This window comes from Sorex araneus, chromosome 2, assembly GCF_027595985.1.
Source record: "Sorex araneus isolate mSorAra2 chromosome 2, mSorAra2.pri, whole genome shotgun sequence".
Lineage (NCBI taxonomy): Eukaryota > Metazoa > Chordata > Mammalia > Eulipotyphla > Soricidae > Sorex > Sorex araneus.
In genome coordinates, this window is record NC_073303.1 from 282,264,475 (window position 1) to 282,284,522 (window position 20,048).

At 39.5% G+C, this 20,048-nt stretch overlaps 1 protein-coding gene across 2 annotated transcripts in view; it reads left to right on the forward strand.

Moving 5' to 3' along the window:
- Nucleotides 1-20,048, forward strand: part of PAK2 (p21 (RAC1) activated kinase 2) — a 78,626-nt gene that overhangs the window by 32,677 nt on the left and 25,901 nt on the right. For both annotated transcript variants that reach the window (XM_055124929.1, XM_055124930.1), the window contains exons 2-6: nt 8,015-8,223; nt 13,292-13,392; nt 13,996-14,143; nt 16,352-16,383; nt 17,893-18,003. In XM_055124929.1, coding sequence (XP_054980904.1) covers nt 8,034-8,223; nt 13,292-13,392; nt 13,996-14,143; nt 16,352-16,383; nt 17,893-18,003 — 582 coding nt within the window. In that variant the 5' untranslated portion in view covers nt 8,015-8,033. The remainder of the gene's footprint in view (nt 1-8,014; nt 8,224-13,291; nt 13,393-13,995; nt 14,144-16,351; nt 16,384-17,892; nt 18,004-20,048) is intronic.

Consider the following 20,048-nt stretch of genomic DNA (forward strand, 5'->3'; position numbering starts at 1 on the left):
ATTCAGAATAGAATAAAAAAATGTGGAGTTCATGCTCAATTCAATCAGCTTAATCAATGGCTGAATAAATAGTAGTACTTCTACATTATTAAAAAAAAGTTGCAGCCTATATCTATATACCACCTTAAGCTGGAGTGTTGGTGTTTCATTGCTCGCTGACCTGGGTCCCTTGCATCCCTTATGGTCTCCTGAGCACTGCCAGGTATGATTCCTGAGTGCAGAGCCAGGAGTAAGCCCTGAATATTGTTGTGTGTGGCCCACCCCCAGTTCCCTCCCAAAAAACCACCATAAAGAGTAAAGCTAAAATTTAATACCATTGAGATTTGGAATAGATGTTACTGATATATAACCTAATCCAAGACAGAGTTGACAGTGCTTTTATAGCTGTGCTATTATGACTATTTTTGTTTTGGGGCAATGATCAGGACTTACTCCTGGCGGTATTCTGGAGACCCATGTGTGCTACTGGGGATTTAATAGGGGTCAGCAGCATGCAAAGTAAGCACTTTAACTCCTGCTCTGTCACTGGATTAAACTTTGAAAGGCTGCTTTATGCTCACAACTATTTAACATCAATGCTGCTAACTGAAAATCTTTTGGTTCATAAAACAGTTTTTAAGAGGTGTTATTCTGCCGGAATGAGCATAAGATGCTTGCCTTGCACATGGCCAACCTGGGTTTGGTCATCTGTGGCATTCCATATGATCCACCAAACACCAACCAGAGTGATCACTTAGTGATAAGCCAGGAATAAGCCCTGAATACTGCCAGGTGTGGCTCCACCTCAAAAACAACATACACAACCCCCACCCCCCAAAAAAAAACAGTACATTCAGACAGTTCTTAACTTCCCCCTCCCCAGCATTTAATGGTATTAGCTTTATATTAAACTTCACATACTGAGGACACAGCATATATGAAACAAATCACAAAAAATTGTATTGCCCAAAGTTTTTTTTTTTTTTTTTACTGGGGAGGGGCAGGGGGGAGACGAGTTTTTATTTTTATTTTTTTGCTTTTTGTGTCACCCCTGGCTGTGCTCAGGGGACCATATGGGATGCTGGGATTTGAACCCGGGTCGGCCGCATGCAAGGCAAATGCTCTACCCGCTGTGCTATCTCTCCAGCCCCAGGGAGATTAGTTTTTAATGGGAGTCTTTTATTGGGGCAGGAGAGCAGGAGAACTGATTCTTAGTAGAAAGCTTGCCACTGGCCAAGGATGGTGGGATTGGAGTAGAGGCCGGGATTGGTCAGAGGGACCACACAATAGTGATAGGGAGAAGAGGTCACTCTGGACCAGGACTAGGTGCTGAAAGATGGTAAAAGTGATATTTATGATACCTTGTCAGTAATGGTATTATAAGCCTGGTGCCTAAAAAGGAAAAAATGCCTGCCGTTGAGGCAGACCAAGGAACAGGAGGGAAACTGGAGATAGTGATGGAGGGAAGTGGACACTGGTGAAATGGACACTGAAATGGACAACCAGGAAGTGGACACTGGTTGATGTTGGAACATTGTAAGCCTGAAACCCAATTATGGATAACTTTGTAATTCATGCAAGTCAATTAAAATATTAAAAACAAGCCCCCTAAAGCCAAAAAGATATTATACATCAGTATCTTGGGACATGACTAAAGCAATGCTTAGATTTTTTTTTCAATGCTTAGATCTTAAAGAAAATTTTGTTTATGTATTCAGAAAGTAATTCTTTTTATAACAAAATTATAGAATGGGAAAAAGAGCAAAATAATTTTTTCAAAAGCAGAAATAAGGGCCAGAGAGAATGTACGCTAGGTAAGGCACTAGCCTGCATGCCACCAACCCCAGATTCAATCCTTGGCATCCCATATGGTCTGTCAAAGCACTGCCAAGAATGATTACTGAGTGCAGAGCCAGTAGTAAGCCCTGAGCATTGCTGGATGTGACCACAAAACAAAAGCAGAAATAACCCAAAAAACAAAAGCAAAAAATAAGTGGCTTTTTTTTTTTTGCTTTTTGGGTCATACCCGGTGAAGCACGGGTTATTCTGACTCATGAACTCAGGAATTACTCCTGGCAGTGTTCGGGGGACCGTATGGGATGCTGGGAATCAAACCCGGCTCGGCCGCATGCAAGACAAACGCCCTACCTGCTGTGCTATTGTTCCAATCCAATAAGTGACTTTAAATATATATATATATACATACATATACATATATATACATGCACACACATATACATATATATATATATATACATCTGTGGTGGTGCTTCATTAAACTCAACATGCCAGTCATCTGCTAAAAGTGTGCACACATTTCTGTATAACTGCACATTTGTTCATGTACACACGTATACAGACATCTTTAGGAAAATGTGGTGCCAGGGATCAAACCAATGCCAGCAACATTCAAGGCAAGTGCCTTAAACCCTGTACTTACTTTTTAGCCCCTTGAAATTGTTTCCTTACTAAAAGGCTTTCTGTTTCTCTCTTTAAACTTTAAAAAATATTTTGGAGCTTTATTAAACTTGATAGAGAAAAATGATAGTTCGCTAAATGTTAATAGCATTTTTTGTATTGTAATATATTGCCTTAAATAGCTTTCTGTCTTTTTTTTGCTTTTTGGGTCACACCTGGTGATGCACAGGGGTTACTCCTGGCTCTGCACTCAGGAATTACTCCTGGCAATGCTCAGGGGACCCCATATGGGATGCTGGGAATTGAACCTGGGTCTGCCGCATGCAAGGCAAACACCCTACCCACTGTGCTATCACTCCAGTCCCAATAGTTTTATGTCTTATGGAATTGTTAATATTGTATATTGATGAGAAACTTCTGGTAACAAACAAGGTTAAATAGTAAACATTAATATTATTAACATTATTAATATTTTATTATGCTAAAAATATATAACATACACATTTAAGTTCCCATTACTCAATGAATGGCCCTGCCTGTATTACCAAAATATAGATATCATAGTATTGTATAGTATTTTTAAATGGCAAAAGGAACGGAAATGGCATGTTGAATTCAAAATAATGCCTCTGTCAGACTGCATCCAAGTAATACTAGTATTTGAAAAAAGTTTTAAACATACTGGATTTGAAAATAATAAATTATTTTATATTCAGGCATACCTAAATTTAAAATATTAGATTGGCAAAGATCATTGGCAATTTTTCTCCCATGTATAAGATTTTATGCTATACAGTATCACTTTGTTAATATTCCTCTCTCCTGATTTAAAATCATTGATACAATTATGTTCAAAAAATGCTTAGCCAAGAAACTGGCAATGTTATAGTTAACATCTGCAAAAGGAAGTTTTAGGGTTGGAGGGGGGTGCGTGAGAGTGGGGCACACACAGCAATAGTCAGGGCTTACTCCTGTGAGTAAAGTTCTGTGCTAGGAATTAGTCCTGGTGATGCTTGGGGCCTACTGTATGGGATGTGAAGGATCGAATCCAAGTTGGGGGCTTTCTGTTTTGAAGAGTGCTCCAGCAGAGCCACAGTCAGCCTTTGCAGTGTGTTTGTTTTGGACCACTGCTCAGAGTTTTCCAGATTGGTCTGTTGGGTGCTCAGAGGAACATGCTGTGCGAAGGATCCTGGCTTTTGCAGACAGTGCTCTCTCCCCAGGCCACACCCCAGCCAGTCTGGGATTTGGGATTTCTTACAGACTAAGAGATGGGATTAATCAAACCACACACACATTTCCTAGTTTGAGTTTCTTGAAGGCTTGAACTTTTCCTCCCCTCTGACGGCCAGGTTAAAATACTTTTTTTAAAAAAAATGTTGCTTTCCAAAGGGCCTTTATTCCTGTTTACGCTTTTTCTTTTTAAAGGAAATTTCTATTTAAATCCTCTCTGTTTTTAGGGTTTTTTTTGTGGGGCGGAGTGGAGGGGGGAGGACCTACACGAATTGATTCCCAGGACTTGATCTTGGGCTCTGCGCTTAGGGATCACTACTGGTCGGATTCGTGATACCATATGGGGTGCTGGAGATTGAACCCAGATTGTGAGACCATATGGGTTGCTGGGGCATAGAACCCAGGTAGGCAGCATGCAAAGCAAGCACTCTATCCACTGTACTCTTGCTCCACCCCCTTTTTAAAATTTCATTAAATTTTATATTTGATCTCATTATGGTAATAATTATGCCTTACCTGTCTTCAATAAAACTTGTAAAGAAAATCTGTGCTGATAAATTTTGGAGTTTACATGAAATAGGTTCCCCCTATATCTGATATAAACACGGTGGTTTGCAAAGTTGATCATGATGGTTTATTATAGTCACTATTATAACACCAATCCCATACTCTGGCTTCTTAAATCCTTTTTTTTTTTTTTTAACTTTAATTTTTATTTTTTGCTTTTGGGGCCACACCTAATAGTACTCAGGGCTTACTCCTGGCTCTGTGCTTAGGGATCACTCCTGATGATGTTCAGAGAACCATATTTGGTGCAAGACAGATGTCTTAACTTCTGTATTCTCTCTGGCACCCAGTTTTACTTTTATGTAGATTATAGCCTTCAGTTTATAGTGTTTATGGTGGAGAGACTTCCTGTTAGATTTTTCAATTAAATTTTTTTTCAATATCACCAATATCCTGTGACAGTTACCAAAGTGGAAGCACAGCTGGAGAGATGAATTTGGTGGCTAATAAGCAAAGGCTTTGCTTGTATTCCTGTGCTCTGTACCCAGGAATGTCCCAAGTGCTGCCAGGAACATCCCGCAAGCACAGACCTGGTTGGAAGTAGCCTCTGAGTCCCATGTGGTGTGGCCAAGAATTACTGAAGTGAAAGCTTAAGGGCTCTAGTGATTTTAGCTGACTCTCTCTGGAATAACTGGAGAAGTAAATTGCTTGCTCACTTGGAGTTTCACTTTGCCTTGGGGCTCTGTGGAAACATTCCTTTGATATTAACTAGCTTATCTATGCATTTTTAAACACTTAGTATATTACCCAGGTTTTTAAGTTGGAGGCAGCATTTTTCTTTCTTTACAAGTTTGTGATTGTATTTTCTATCTCTCTTACCCCCTTACTCCCTTCTTTCTGATTCTGCTTTTGATAGTCTTTTCCACCAAGTAAATGCGTTTCTTGTGATTTATGAGCTTTTCATTTACTGTGTATAGTCTTCATTTAGTTGATTTGAGATCTTATTGGTGTTTTTGTTCAAGGCACTTGATGCTTTGTTTCCATTTATTTTGGAAGGATGGGGAAGGCCACTTCGTAGTCTTAGTGAGAGATTGTTGGAAATGTATTATAATACAAATAGTGCTATATTATTACATGTGTATGGTACTGACGATCTAAGGTTTGTTTTTATATGTAAAATATAAATAAGATTGTGCTTTGAAAATTATATTTTTCCTAGTTTATATTTAAAGGACCACAGATTTTAATAAATTTAGTAATTTCTACTAGTTGAACTCACTGATCCCAAATACCACTCCCTTTTTCATTTGTATAATTAGCTTCTCCTAGTCTCCTTCAGTAGACAATTGAAGAATTGTTTGTGTTTGAGTTGTGTCACAATTGAACAATGGGCCTGTTAAAAGAGTACAGTGTGTTTGGGGCATGCTTTTTGTTCGCCTACTTGTTTTTCACTGAAAAGTAGCAAAAAGTGTTTGAATAGATTTGGAGGAAAGTGTTGGTGAAACTGAACATAGATAAATAAATCCGTGTTTTTTACTTACATGACTTGTTTATATATGGTTTTTGATTAAGATATAAGATGTATGGAGTGATAGCACAACGGGTAGGGTAGCCTTGCACATGGCTGACCCAGGTTCGATTCCTCTGTCCCTCTCAGAGAGCCCAGCAAGCTACGGAGAGTATCCCAGCCACATGGCAGAGCCTGGCAAGCTACCTGTGGCGTATTCGATATGCCAAAAATAGTAACAAGTCTCACAGTGGATATATTACTGGTGCACATTCAAGCAAATCAATGGACAACAGGACTACAGTGCTACAGTCTTAGGGCTGGAGCTATAGTATAGTGGGTAGGGCATTTGCCTTGCACGCGGCTAACCCGGTTCAATTCCCAGCATATCCCATATTGTCCCCCTGAGCACCGCCAGAAGTAATTTCTGAATGCAAAGCTAGGAGTAACCTCTGTGCATCGCTGGGTGTGACCCCAAAAAACAAACAAACAAAAAAAGATGTATACAGTCTTATCTTTTCTCATTTTGTCCTTTTTAGGCATTTGATAATGTCCATAGTCTCAATTAAAAAAAAAATTACACCACTATGGATATGGATTGAGACAAAGGTTATAACTTTTTTTTTTTTTTTGCTTTTTAGGTCACACCCAGCAATGCACAGGGCACAGGGGTCACTCCTGGCTCATGCACTCAGAAATCACCCCTGGTGGTGCTCAGGGGACCATATGGGATGCTGGGATTCGAACCCGGGTTGGCCGCGTGCAAGGCAAACGCCCTACCCGCTGTGCTATCGCTCCAGCCCCCAAAGGTTATAACTTTATGGTTGCTAGGAGAAAAGTCTGAATCTTTCCAAATCTTTGTCTATGCATGGTAGTTTATTAGTGAAATGATGGCAGGTGATCTAGGGTATGGTACTAGAAACCAATAAATATTTAATGGAGATCCCCAAACTCATTTGGCCTAATGCCCTTATCTCTGTGACCTCCTGGAAGTATACTTTCTTTGAGCAAACAAAGTAGAAAGCATCTCTCAGTTGCAATGGTGATGGAGCCTGTATCAACCAATTTAGGGCATACTCGTCTAATATATGCAAAAATCTCTGCTAAATGTGACAGGATATGGTAGATAGCAGAGTTGTGCGTTGGTGGTAGTAGTAATCTTGTCTGCTAATGTCTTGAAGTTTGGGCCAAGAAAGACACCTGAAATAACAATTAGTGATGCACAGTTGTGAGTCATTGCTAAGAAAGATATAATATAGTAATATAATTACTTCTACAGAGACTGAGATTAAGAAATGTTAGTAGCTTTGAATTCTTTTGTTTTCACTATGAAAGAGACTTCTCACATCTTAACTCTATGTTGTTTATACCACTTCTTAGATCCCATCCCCATTTCTTCTCTCTCTCTTTCTGCCCTGCCAGGGATTGTAGCCAGGACCTGACACATGTTTTGGGCATAGACTGTCACTGAGCCACATTCCTCAGTCTGCATTTCTTCCTTTGACCACCAGTTCAGTTTCACTGTGGGCAGTCTTACTTCCACACAAGTAGGGGGAAAGGGTTTTTTTTGCACCTTTACCTACCTACCCCCCCAGAATTTTTTTTTTCCTCTTTTGCCTTTTTACATTCTTCCTCTGTGCAGTTTGAAAATATATACCTTTTATTATGGTATATAAAAGATAGAGTGCTAGTGACTTATCAAGGAGATCAAAAGCTTTAAGATGTAGAGTAAGATTAGGTATCTGTTTAACTCAATTCTTTTTTTTTTTTTTCTTTTTGGGTCACACCTGGCGATGCACAGGGGTTACTCCTGGCTCATGCACTCAGGAATCACTCCTGGTGGTGCTCAGGGGACCATATGGGATGCTGGGAATCGAACCCGGGCCGACCGCGTGCAAGGCAAACGCCCTACCTGCTGTGCTATTGCTCCAGCCCCCATGTTTAACTCAATTCTTACTGGTGTGTGTGTGTACAAATTCTTAGCTAACCACTTGTTAACATCATTGGGATGATCATTTTTATTATTAACCAGCATGTTATATTATTTACAGGTATTCTTATTAACGTTTTCATATTTTGATAATATATTTTAGAATTCCCAAATGGGGAAATGATTGTTACTGTATTGTGCTTGTCTGCACTACTGTTTTTTCTTTTGGGCCACACCTGGTGGTGATCAGGGCTCATTCCTAGCTCTGTACTCAAATATCACTCCTGACAGCTCTGGGAACCATATGGGGTACCAAGGTCAGCTAGACCTGGGTCAGCTGCATGCAAGCAAGTGTCCTCCCCCTGTACTGTAATCTTTAGCCTTTATCTTGTGCTACTTTTTAACCCAATTATTTTCTCTGCCCTTTTGCTTATCTATTTCAGGCTATACATAATTTGAATCATGTCTGATAACGGAGAACTGGAAGACAAACCTCCAGCACCTCCTGTGCGAATGAGCAGTACCATTTTTAGCACTGGAGGCAAAGATCCTTTGTCAGCCAATCACAGTTTGAAACCTTTGCCCTCCGTTCCAGAGGAAAAAAAGTCGTCCAGGAATAAAATCATCTCTATATTCTCAGGCACAGAAAAAGGTAAGTAGCTCCTGTGGTTTCCAGAGTCCATTAATATGTATTTTTAAAAATTATAGCAGGGGCTGGAGCGATAGCACAGCAGGTAGGGCATTTGCCTTGCACGCGGCCGACCTGGGTTCTAATCCCAGCATCCCATATGGTCCCCTGAGCACCACCAGGGGTAATTCCTGAGTGAAGAGCCAGGGGTAACCCCTGTGCATCGCCGGGTGTGACCCAAAAACACACAAAAAAAAGTTTGAAAAATTATAGCATAAGGGGCCGGAGCAATAGCACAGTGGGTAGGGCATTTGCCTTGCACGCGGCCGACCCGGGTTTGATCCCTGGCATCCCATATGGTCCCCCAAGCACCGCCAGGAGTAATTCCTGAGTGCAAAGCCAGGAGTAACCCCTGAGCATCGCCGGGTGTGACCCAAAAAGCAAAAAAAAAAAAAAAAATTATAGCATAATCAGTATTTATCATTTATGGTGAGGGTAAAAAACAACTAGGAAAATTATTCCTGTTTGTAGAATTATTATTAGGAAGGTTCATTTTAATACCAAAAAAGAATTAAGCTTAAGTTGTTGCTCACCCTATTATGTATTGAGAATTTCTATACTTGTTTTCTTAATTTTTTAAGACTTAAACCGTAATTTGTGAGTGCACAGCATTAATCATATTTGTGACTGATGAGAACAATGTCTCTTATAACACTGCTAATTTAGAGTCTTCAGTGATCTCTGAAATCTGTGAAGTCAAATATTAAAGATATGTTTCTCTGATAATTTTGAGTAATAGCATTCACTTTTTATCTTCTGAAAAGAAAAACAAACATGTATCTAGGTCAGGGTTTAGTCTCCCAGCCTCATTACTGATTGACATTTGGGGGCAAATTATGCTTTGTGTGCAAGAATCTGCCATGTATGTTATAAGCTGTTTGTTGTCATTCTTAGTTTTCACCCCCTAGATGTTAGTTGCACATCTCATCCAGTTGTGACAACCAGAAATATCTCTAGACATTGCCAGATTGTCTGCAATATCACACTTTGTTAATGAAATTAGAAATTAAATCTTTTGTGGAAACTTGATGGAAGAAATGTTTTTCACATACCTGTTAATATGTATTGTACACATTGTGTGTCTACAAAGAGAATGGTGGTTCTGCCCTCATGGTTCTCCTCATAAACTCTAAACCCTAATTACCACTGTTCGAGTGGGTACTGACAAGCTTGTGGATTAGCCTGCTGAGGGGACTGCACAGGACCAATCTGGATTCGATCCTGACACTACATGTGATTCCCCTGGAACCACACCAGGAGTAAGCTCTGAACGTGGCCAGGTGTGTATCCCCCAAAACAACAAAAAAGATTAGCTTGCCAACCACCAGACTATGTCATGAAAAAGCAAAGCAACCTCATTAGCTTTTCTTCTTCTCCTTGCCACTGTACTCTCTGTTTGGAATCTGCTCACACTTACCAGTTCTGTCTTCTTCCTCATCACATGTTCTACTTTCTTCCTACTACTTGGTCTTTCACCCCAGAACCCCACTATGTAGTGATCTGGGTTTATACACATATCTCCTCCCTTTCTTTGCTTCTCCTATTTGATTGGCTGTGCCCTAGGAGACATCTGATTGGAACAGCCAGTTGGATTGTGTATGCAGATGAGGGCATGGGGTGATTATGAGATGACCAGTGGGATCACACATGCCTTGTGTTTCATGCTACCCATTCTAAGGGTTTGTAAGATGATCTCATGGATCCTTAGGCAGATACATTTTGTAGGATGATATGTAAAATTGGGGTGTATAAGATGATCCATCCAATTTCTAGCTCCTCCCTAATTCCTTTATAACAACACAATCATGAAAAATAATAATATGGATTATGTATAAGACATCGGTCTTATCTGGAAAGGGATCTTAAAGATATATTAGAGCTAGAGACTATACGATAAGTGAAACAGCTGCCATCAGGTATGTCCCATGCTTAGAAAATAGATCATTTGGGGCCGGAGCAGTGGTACAGTGGGTAGGTACAGTGGGTAGGGCATTTGACTTGCAAGCAGCCAACTTAAGTTCGATCCCTGAGAAATTCCTGAGTGCAAAACTAGGAGTAATCCTTGAGCATCACCAGGTGTGACCCAAAAAAACCAAGAAAAATAAAAGAGAAAGAAAATAGAGATCATTTCAGTAGACAGGAACAATCATACACAGCACATTCTTTTCTTGTTATTTTGGACTTTTCCCCCCTCCTTCTTCTGTTGGCAGGGAAGTATAGAGAGTAGGGCCTTTTGGTCCACACCCAGAGATGCTCCTGGCTCTGCATTCAGACATTACTCCTGGTGATGCTCTAGGGACCATATGAGATTTCCGCATGCAAGGCAAAAATCCCTACCCTTTGTATTATTTCTCTGATCCTCATAGCACATTATTGGGACTATGTATAATCACATATATATAGTATGATTTGAAAGAAAGCAAGAATAATGGCATGATAATATGTACGAAAATACAGTAGAAGAGGTTGGAAAAGTAGGTAAGGAGCAGGTACTAAGGGCATTATGTTTCATGCTACAAAACTCAGATTTTACCATTTCCTGGGGAACCATTATAGAATGTTGTTATACAAGGGGAGTTTTTGATCATATTTCTTTTTTTTTTTCAAATAGGAAAAGCTTCTAGCTCTATAGAAAAAAGGTTGAAGGTCCAAAACTGAATTTGGCAATTAGGAGGATTTTACTATAATCCAAGTCAGAATAGCTTTGCAGGTCCAGAAATTTTGATTGTAAAAATTGTAGTCAATCATTGTCTTGGCTTATTTTTAAATATTCTCTTCAGAAAGTTAGGCTGGAAAAAAAATAAAAGAAAGGCTGAACGGTACAATTTTCACATCTATTTATGTTGTGTATGTATGTACATTCATATTTAGTTTTTGGTTCTAAACTTGCTAGACTTAGAACTAATCTTATGCTAAGATTAATACTAGCCTATACACCTGCCTTTATTGGTAGAGAATGCCCTCAATGTTTATTTTCACCAGCTTGAAACCATTCTAGGTCAAAAGTACAAAGGGGTAATAACTGATTGTTAGAGTAGAATAGACCAAAGTGTCTTCCTTTGAAAGAGAATAGGGTTTTATCTTAGCCTTCAGCCTTAACTCACATGTAGCTTGGAAAGTGATGGCTCTAAGGATGAGACAGTAGTGTGCTTAAGGTTCTTTTAAGTGCTTTTTTAAAATATAAAACACGATTTAAGCACCCACGCCTTTTGATTGAAGGTTGCTACCTTGCTACGTCTTTTATATATCTAATGAAGTTTGAAAGTTATGAATTGTTGCCATATTGATGGGTTGTGTTTTTATTAAGTTGTTTCAATAAAACAATTGGTCCATTAGTTTCTATCAAGTGGACACTGTTGCCTGCTGGACATCCTGTGTAGAGATGTCCTATGAGTTTTGTTGCTTAGTTATTGGTACTTCTAATTCCAGACTTCATGAAGGTTATAGAATGGTGGTATTGTTTATATGGCAGTTTCCTGCCAGTACATTCTTCAATTTGAGACGTGCTCATGTATCTTTTTTTAGATACTCTTTTTAATATTCTTTTCCTCCTACTACTAAGATTATTAAAATACTGGGAGTATTTGTGTATAGATATGTGTGTGCTATGTTAAAAAAAATGAAAGTAAACAGTTTTTTTAGGATGGTGTCCTCTTTTACATTAACCACCGTATATCTCAGATTCTGCTTGATCATTCTCACTTCATTTGGCGATTGGGGGACATTCCCAAGTGTTGCTGTCTGCCAGTTCAGTGCTAGGACCTACAGATAGAGTGCTGCTTGGGCCTTGGGATACTCGAATTGAACTGAGGTCAGGATTTTACAAGACATGCACGTAACCTCTGTATATTCTCTCTCCAACCCACACTTGTTCTTTTAAAAATATTGGGGGTTAGAGTGATAGCACAGTGGACAGGGCTTTTGCCTTGCACATGGCTGACTGGGGTTCAGTCCCCAGCACCACATATGAACCCCTGAGCACAGAGCTAGGAGTAAACCCTGTACATTGCCAGGTGTGCTTCCCTCCCCTCACCCCCGCAAAAGACTTTTAATCTATATGGCAAACATAGTTTAATATACATGTCTCTAAATTCTAACATACCCAGATTGAAGGGCTGGAGCGATAGCACAGCGGTTGGGCGTTTGCCTTTCACGCGGCCGACCCGAGTTCAATTCCTTTGCCCCTCTCGGAGAGCCCAGCAAGCTACCGAGAGTATCGAGCCCGTGCGGCAGAGCCTGGCAAGCTACCCGTGCATATTGATATGCCAAAAACAGTAACAATAAGTCTCACAATGGAGATGTTACTAGTGCCTGCTTGAACAATGAGCAATGGGATGACAGTGACAGTGACCCAGATTGAAAAATATTGCTGGGCAATAGACCGTGTAAACCAGGAACTCTGTTGTTATATGTTTTGTCTTTTCCCTTTTTGCACCTATTCATATTTATTTCTTTTTTCAGTTTGTTTTTGTTGTTGTTGTTGTTGTTAGGAAATTGAGTCCTCAGTGGTTCCTGGGCTTTATTTCTTATAACTTTGTTCACTGGTGAGAGATTGATTTTCAGGATGCAGAGACTGTCTTGGGTTAGGTATCCACCCCTCAGAATAGCCTGGTTCCCTAGAAATATTTAAGGAACTTACTACCTGGCTTGAATTAAATGACTGCTTTGGACTAATCATTTGTAATCAGACTCACATATGAATATAGCATCTTTTCCAACCATATGTATAACTATATGCTGAACAAATTAAAAGAAGAAAAGTATTTTCAGATTCTGTGAAGTTGTCAGTTCTGAGAAGTATAAAAAGTAAAATAGATGATTATAGTCAGTTGGTGAATATTTTCTTTAGTATGCAAGATACTAGAAAAATTTAAAGAACATGTAAAGAAAAATAAAGTTCTTGACCTGAGATTACTCATAGTCTAATGGAAAATGATAGATGTAATGGTGTATTTCAGTAGAGATCGTAAAATTTATACTGTGTTTTTTAAAATAGGCTCTTTTTCTTTTTTTTTTTTTTAATGCCTTCTAGGAAGTAGGAAGAAAGAGAAAGAGCGACCAGAAATTTCTCCTCCATCGGATTTTGAGCACACGATCCATGTTGGGTTTGATGCTGTTACTGGAGAATTCACTGTGAGTTTGCCTAATTTACTGATTTACTGTTGTATGTGTATAGTGTCCTTCAAACGTGTTCCTTCAATATTGTTGGAAATTAACTTCTCCATTCACTTGTTTAACTATACTTTCTGAGTGCTTTTCTGTTATAAATGTCTTGTGGATCTGTCTTTGTTCTTTGAGCCTGTTATAATTATGCAAAATATCCTCAGGAAAAATAGACATTTGGAAAATGGGCTTTTTAAATTGGGGGGGTACATTGGGGCCACATTCGGTGGTGTTCAGGGGTTGTTCCTGTCTCTGCACTTAGGAATGGCCCCTGCTGACTCCAGGGACCATGGGATGCTGGGACTGAGCACAGGTGGGCCATGTGCAAGGCTGTACTATATCACTCTGTCCCCGAAAAGTGCCTTTTAGAATTATGTCAGACTTCGAGACTGGAGAAAGAGCACAGATTGTGGTAGGGTGTTTGCCTTGTATGTGTCCAACCTACAATCAGTCCTTGTACCCCATGTGGTCCCCAAGCACTGCCAGAAGTGATTCCTGAGTACAGAGCCAGGAATCTCTGGACAGATTTTAATAGATCAACTTACAGAACTAATTTCTGAATATCTTTTTTAGGGCATGCCAGAACAATGGGCTCGATTATTACAGACCTCCAATATCACCAAGCTAGAGCAAAAGAAGAACCCTCAGGCTGTGCTAGATGTCTTAAAGTTCTATGACTCCAACACAGTGAAGCAGAAATACCTGAGCTTTACTCCTCCTGGTAAGACATCAGGCAATTTTTCAAAGGAAAGTTAGACTTTGGTTCATGTCTCTACTTTCTTCCCTATGTAAAGCTGCCATATGTAAACTGATAGGGACAGCTTTTAGGCATAATTTGGAGTCTGGTGTTTATATGAATGTCTTAGTTTTATAAAAAGTGCAGTTCTATTTGTTTTTTATCTTAAATACTTTTATATCACTTCCAGTAAGAGAAGGAATATATGCTAATTTATCAACATATATTAATACTTGAAATGTATTTATTGTGATGGGACAGAAGAAGGTTATTTTACTATAAAATACAGATTTTTGAAGTAAAGAGTGTTTGAGTACACTCAAAATTGGAACATCAAAAAACATTTCTACATACAATAAGCATTAGAACTAAAAGTATCTATTTCAGAATTAGAGTGTCATAAGGTAGAATTAGAAGATAGTGGATGTTTTAAAAAGAGTTTATTTGGCCCAGATGAGACGCTTGGAGGCAACCAGCCTATCTCCAGCACAACATAAGGGTCCTCTGAACACTGCCAGGGGTGATCCCTCAGCATAGATCCCTGAGCACAGCTGGGTGTACACTCTTCCTCGCCCCACACAAAAAAAAGTTTAAGCCAGTATCAGAATGAACTCCACACTCAGCTGTGCTCAGGGATCAAACCCAAATATCCTACATGCAAGACAATCACCCTGCCCTCTGTACTACTTTTCCAGCCCCAACAACTTTTTTTGATCAGGACTGGAGATAGCACAGCGGGTAGGGTGTTTGCCTTGCACACGGCCAACCCAGGTTCAGTTCCTCCATTCCTCTCAGAGAGCCCAACTAGCTTCCGAGAATATCCCGCCAGCATAGCAGAGCCTGGCAAACTACCTGTGGCATATTCGATATGCCAAAAACAGTAACAAGAAGTAACAAACAAGTCTCGTAATTCTGGTGCCCTCTCAAGCAAATAGATGAATCTATTTCTGACCACAATTTTTTTTAAAATTTATATTTATGTATGTAGTAAAGTATTGTGATCATCTTAAAATGAACAAAATTGAACTTGCTCTAATAATTTCCAAGATGAATATTTTGACATTTAATCTTCATACAGTTTCTGTTTTAAGGAATTTGCTTTCATGCTGATATAAATTTATGTCAAAAATTTTCCCTTTTGGGGGCTGGAGCAATAGCACAGCAAGTAGGGCGTTTGTGGCTGACTCGGGTTCGATTTCCAGCATCTCATATGGTTCACCTGAGCACCACTGAGCATCTGAGTGCACGCTGGGTATGACCCAAATAGCAAAAAAAGAATTTTCCCTTTTGGAAGCTCTGGTAGTGCACAGTATTGCACATACTTGAACTCTAGCTCCACCAATTTTTGTTTCCTTTGCATAATTGCTTTAGATACCTCAGTGAGTAATTTTCTAGAGGAAGTATTTAAGTGAATTTTTTGTATTCTGTTTCAACACAGATTTCACAAGAATAGTTTTTTTTAATCATTATAGCTTTGTTAAATAATTTGCATGCCATAAATAAAATTCACCCATTTAAGTATGTCATTAATGATTTTTGTGTTAACCAAGGTTGAACCAAGGATCTCACATATGAAAAATGTTCTCTACCAGGTCCCCAGCCTATAAATAAATAATATTTAGAATTTATTTCCAATTTTTTGGCTTTATTTTGAGGACATACCTGGCAGTGTCTGGGGCCTTCTTCATCATGATGGTTGCTCAGGGTACCGTAAAGTGTCAGGAATTGATCCTAGGGTTGCTGCGTGCAAATCATATACTCCAGTCCTCGGCTCCATTTCCTTAGCCTCTAGATAATGTTTAAATAAGTTTATTGAGTTTGATTTAGTTTTTAAAATTTATTTTATATGTGTTTGGGCCACACCCAATGATGCTCAGGGCTTACTCCTGGCTTGAGGTCAGGGATTATTCCTAGGTATCTTGGACGAACATATGGGGTGCTGGGGGTCAAGTTAGAGTCAGCAACATGTAAGGCAAGCATTCTACACACTGTACTACTTCTCTCGCCTCTATTGAATTCAGTTTAGATTTGAGATTTACTAGCTCAGTTATGTATGGTTGTCTATCTGAAAACGAAGAGTCATTTAAAAAAAATTCAATGTAAAGTTGTGTGAGAACTTAAACTTTTTCCGCTTTATTTATATGGAAGTTTTATGTTTTGAATTAATAGCATTATTTTTTGTTTGTTCTTCAGAGAAAGATGGCTTCCCTTCTGGAACACCAGCAGTAAGTTTATATGTTATTTCTTAACTACTCTTACTCTAATATACTTACTCAAAAAAAGTTTTATTTTCTAAATTATTTAGGTGTCTAAATTAATTAGTTGTCAAATAAAATTACTTGTTAATGTTTTAACTAGCCACCTGGTTAAGAGAACTGAAGAGACTTGATATGATGCTTAAAGTATATAAATACTAAATAAGTATATAAATACTCGTTCAGGCGAGCCTCACGCATGAAGGAACTGGCAGAGGAACTCGGGTGTGTGGGACCCAGGGCCGAGATCTCCAAGGCTGCTCGGATTGGGACTGGGCCTCTTCCACCCAGATCCCCCATTTTCCAGTAGCTAAGCAGTCACACCCACAAACTGCCCCCACCACTGTGTAATCCTATCAGTGGCCAACATCCAGACTATAAAACCAAGCCCCCAGAAGATATCTAATAGCCTAGACTACACATCTAATAGCCTAGTTCTTCCTCTTGGAGAACCTAACAAGCTACTGAGAGTCTGTTGCTTGCACAGCAGAGCCTGGCAAGCTCCCCATGGCGTATTCATATCCCGAATACAGTAAAAGATATATACATAGATATATACATACCTCTCTGAGAGCCCAGCAAGCTACCAAGAGTATCCTGCCCACACGACAGAGCCTGGCAAGCTACCCGCGGCGTAACAGTAACGATAGGTCTCATTCCCCTGACCCTGAACGCCTCCAATCATTGGGGAAGACGACTAAAGGAAGCTGCTAAAATCTCAGAGCTGAGTGTAATAGACTCGTTACTGGTACCGGCTCGAGTAAATCGATGAACAATGGGATGACAGTGATACAGTGATAAATACTAAATGCAGTAACATGTAAAGTACTTCCTAGCGCACATTTGACATGTGAGATCTTCTATGTAAAGACTAAAACCTTCCTTTTTTGCTTCATTTTGTGTTTTGGTGAAATTGGCAGGCATAGCCAAGAACATCTTTGCTTTGGGTCTTAACAAAGTAATTTTTTTTTTTTTTTTTTTTTTTTTTTTGCTTTTTGGGTCACACCCGGCGATGCACAGGGCTCACTCCTGGCTCATGCACTCAGGAATCACCCCTGGCGGTGCTCAGGAGACCATATGGGATGCTGGGATTCGAACCTGGGTCGGCTGCGTGCAAGGCAAATGCCCTACCCACTGTGCTATCACTCCAGCCCCAACAAAGTAATTTTTTGCTGTTGCAAAGAGTATTCTCTTTGAAGGGTACTTGCTTATGTGGTCAGGGATGTAGCTCCAATAGAGAGCACATACCTTGCACATATATATATATATAGGCCTTGTGTCCAGTTTTTGGAACTGCCAAAATAGAAATTTAAAAATGAATACGTGATATTTACTGTACATTTGATTCATAAACTTTCTATAACTTACATAATTGTCTTTGCTTTTTAAATTAGTTGGTGTGTTAAAAAGAGAGGGAGTCATATTTAAACATATTCTTTGATTTGTCATCCTTACTTTACTCATATGATAAAATCACAGCTCACCACCAAGGTATCTGAAACATCAGCAGTAGTGGCAGAGGAAGATGATGATGATGAAGAGGAGGCTGCGCCACCTGTTATTGCCCCAAGACCAGATCATACGAAATCAGTAAGTAGATCTGACTGGTGAATTGGGCTTTGTATGTCTATTCATGTCTGTGGATTTTCTTTTCCACTTCCCCCCTTTGTTGTTTTGATATCCAGGGGTCACATTTTTGATCTGGCGCTGGGTTTCCCTCTAGGGTGTGGGCAGTTCTGGGAACTGAAGATTGTCTGCCATTGCGCCACTTGGGCTTCTGTGCTTACATGTTTTTAAAAACATCAGCCTATTTTTGACTTTTATGGTTAAATGTTCATGACTTCTCGTTATTCCATAAAGTCCTCAGATTCAAAATATTTAAGTACTGAAAAAATGTTCGTTTGGTTTTGGGCCACACCCAGCCGTGCTCAGGGCTTGTGCCCAGGAATCACTTTTGGCAGTGCTCAGGGGACCATATGTGATGCCAGGGATCGAACCCAGGTTGGCTGCAAGGCAAGTGCCCTGCTTGCTATATGATACTGCTCTGGCCCAGTCCTGAAAATTTATTTAAGATATTCTTTTTTTACTTAAAGAACATCTGGGTTTTTTGTTGTTGTTGCTTTGTTTTGCTTTTTGGGTCCCACCAGGCGATGCTCAGGGGTTACTCCTCGCTCTGCACTCAGAAATTATTCCTGGCAGTGCTTGGGGGACCATATGGGGTGCTGGGAATCGAACACGGGTCGGCCACGTGCAAGACAAACACCTTACCTGCTGTGCTATCGCTCCAGTCCCCAAGAACATCTGCTTTTAAGGGCAGAGCAGGTAACAACATGGCTGATCCAGGTTGGATCCTTAGCATACTATATGTTTTCTCAAGCACTTCCAGAAGTGATCCCTGAGTGTAGAGCTAGGCATAATTCCTAAGCACTGCTAGGTGTGGCAAATAAAATTTTTTAAAATTTAAAATCATGGTTTTTCTTTAAAATTTAAAGTATTAGATTGGGATAGAGTTTCCTGTATATTTTCTCACTTTTTTCAGTGGGGGAGTATTGTTTTTTGGTTTTGGTTCATTTATCAAAATTGGGTATTGTAACTTTCATTTTACATTTCTCTTAGTGCCTTTGGTGTCTACTAAGAGGTTGTTTAGAAAAATTACTAACCCAGGGGCTGGATTGATAGCACAGCAGGTAGGGTGTTTGCCTTGCACGCGGCCAACCCAGGTTCGATTCCCAGCATTCCATATAGTCCCCTGAGCACCGCCAGTGGTAATTCCTGAGTGCAGAGCCAGGAATAACCCCTGTGCGTCACCAGATGTGACCCGAAAAAGAAAAAAAAAGAAAAAAGAAAAATTACTAACCCATTATGGGGGGATTTTAATAATAAAGACCTTAGATAGTGCCCTGAGACAGAGCTCTGGCCTTCTAAACTAATCCAAATGAAAAATGGGTAAGGGGCTTTTTGCCAGAGGGAGAAGTAGTGGCACAGTGTGCTGTTATTAGATCCTTATTTAATAATGGTAGAGGGCTCTGGTTTTGATGTTTGTTTTTGAGGGTTTTTTTTTTTTACTTCCTAGAACTGACTCATTGGAATGCAACAGTAAATTTATGCATAAAAACTTTTGTAATAATTATTTCACCTTTAAGCGTTTTTTAAATTCATCTTCTTTATGTAATAAGAGCATGGTTTTTAACGCTAAATTTTGATTGTTTTTTCTTTTCATCGTATTTTTCTATGTATATTTAGAGTAGGTAACAGTTTACAGAAAGGATACATAGGGTAATAAATTAACACAAGTACGGGGATAATAACAATTTTACCAATTACTCAAAATAGTCCTTAAGCTACAAGAGCATAGTTTTTAAACTTGTGTTTTTTCCTCTTTTGGGCCATACCCAGCGATGCTCAGAGGTTATTCTTGGTTCTGTATTTAGAAATTATTCCTAGAGGTGCTCAGGGGACCATATGGGTTGCCAGGGATAACCCAGGTAGATTCCATGCAAGGCAAAAACACCCTACCCACTGTACTATCACTCCAGCCCCTGAGCTTGTGCTTCTGTTTTTTTCTTTCTTACTGTGATAACGATTTGTAAAACTATGTTTTAAAGGTAAAATTGCACAGAAAAATATGGAAAACA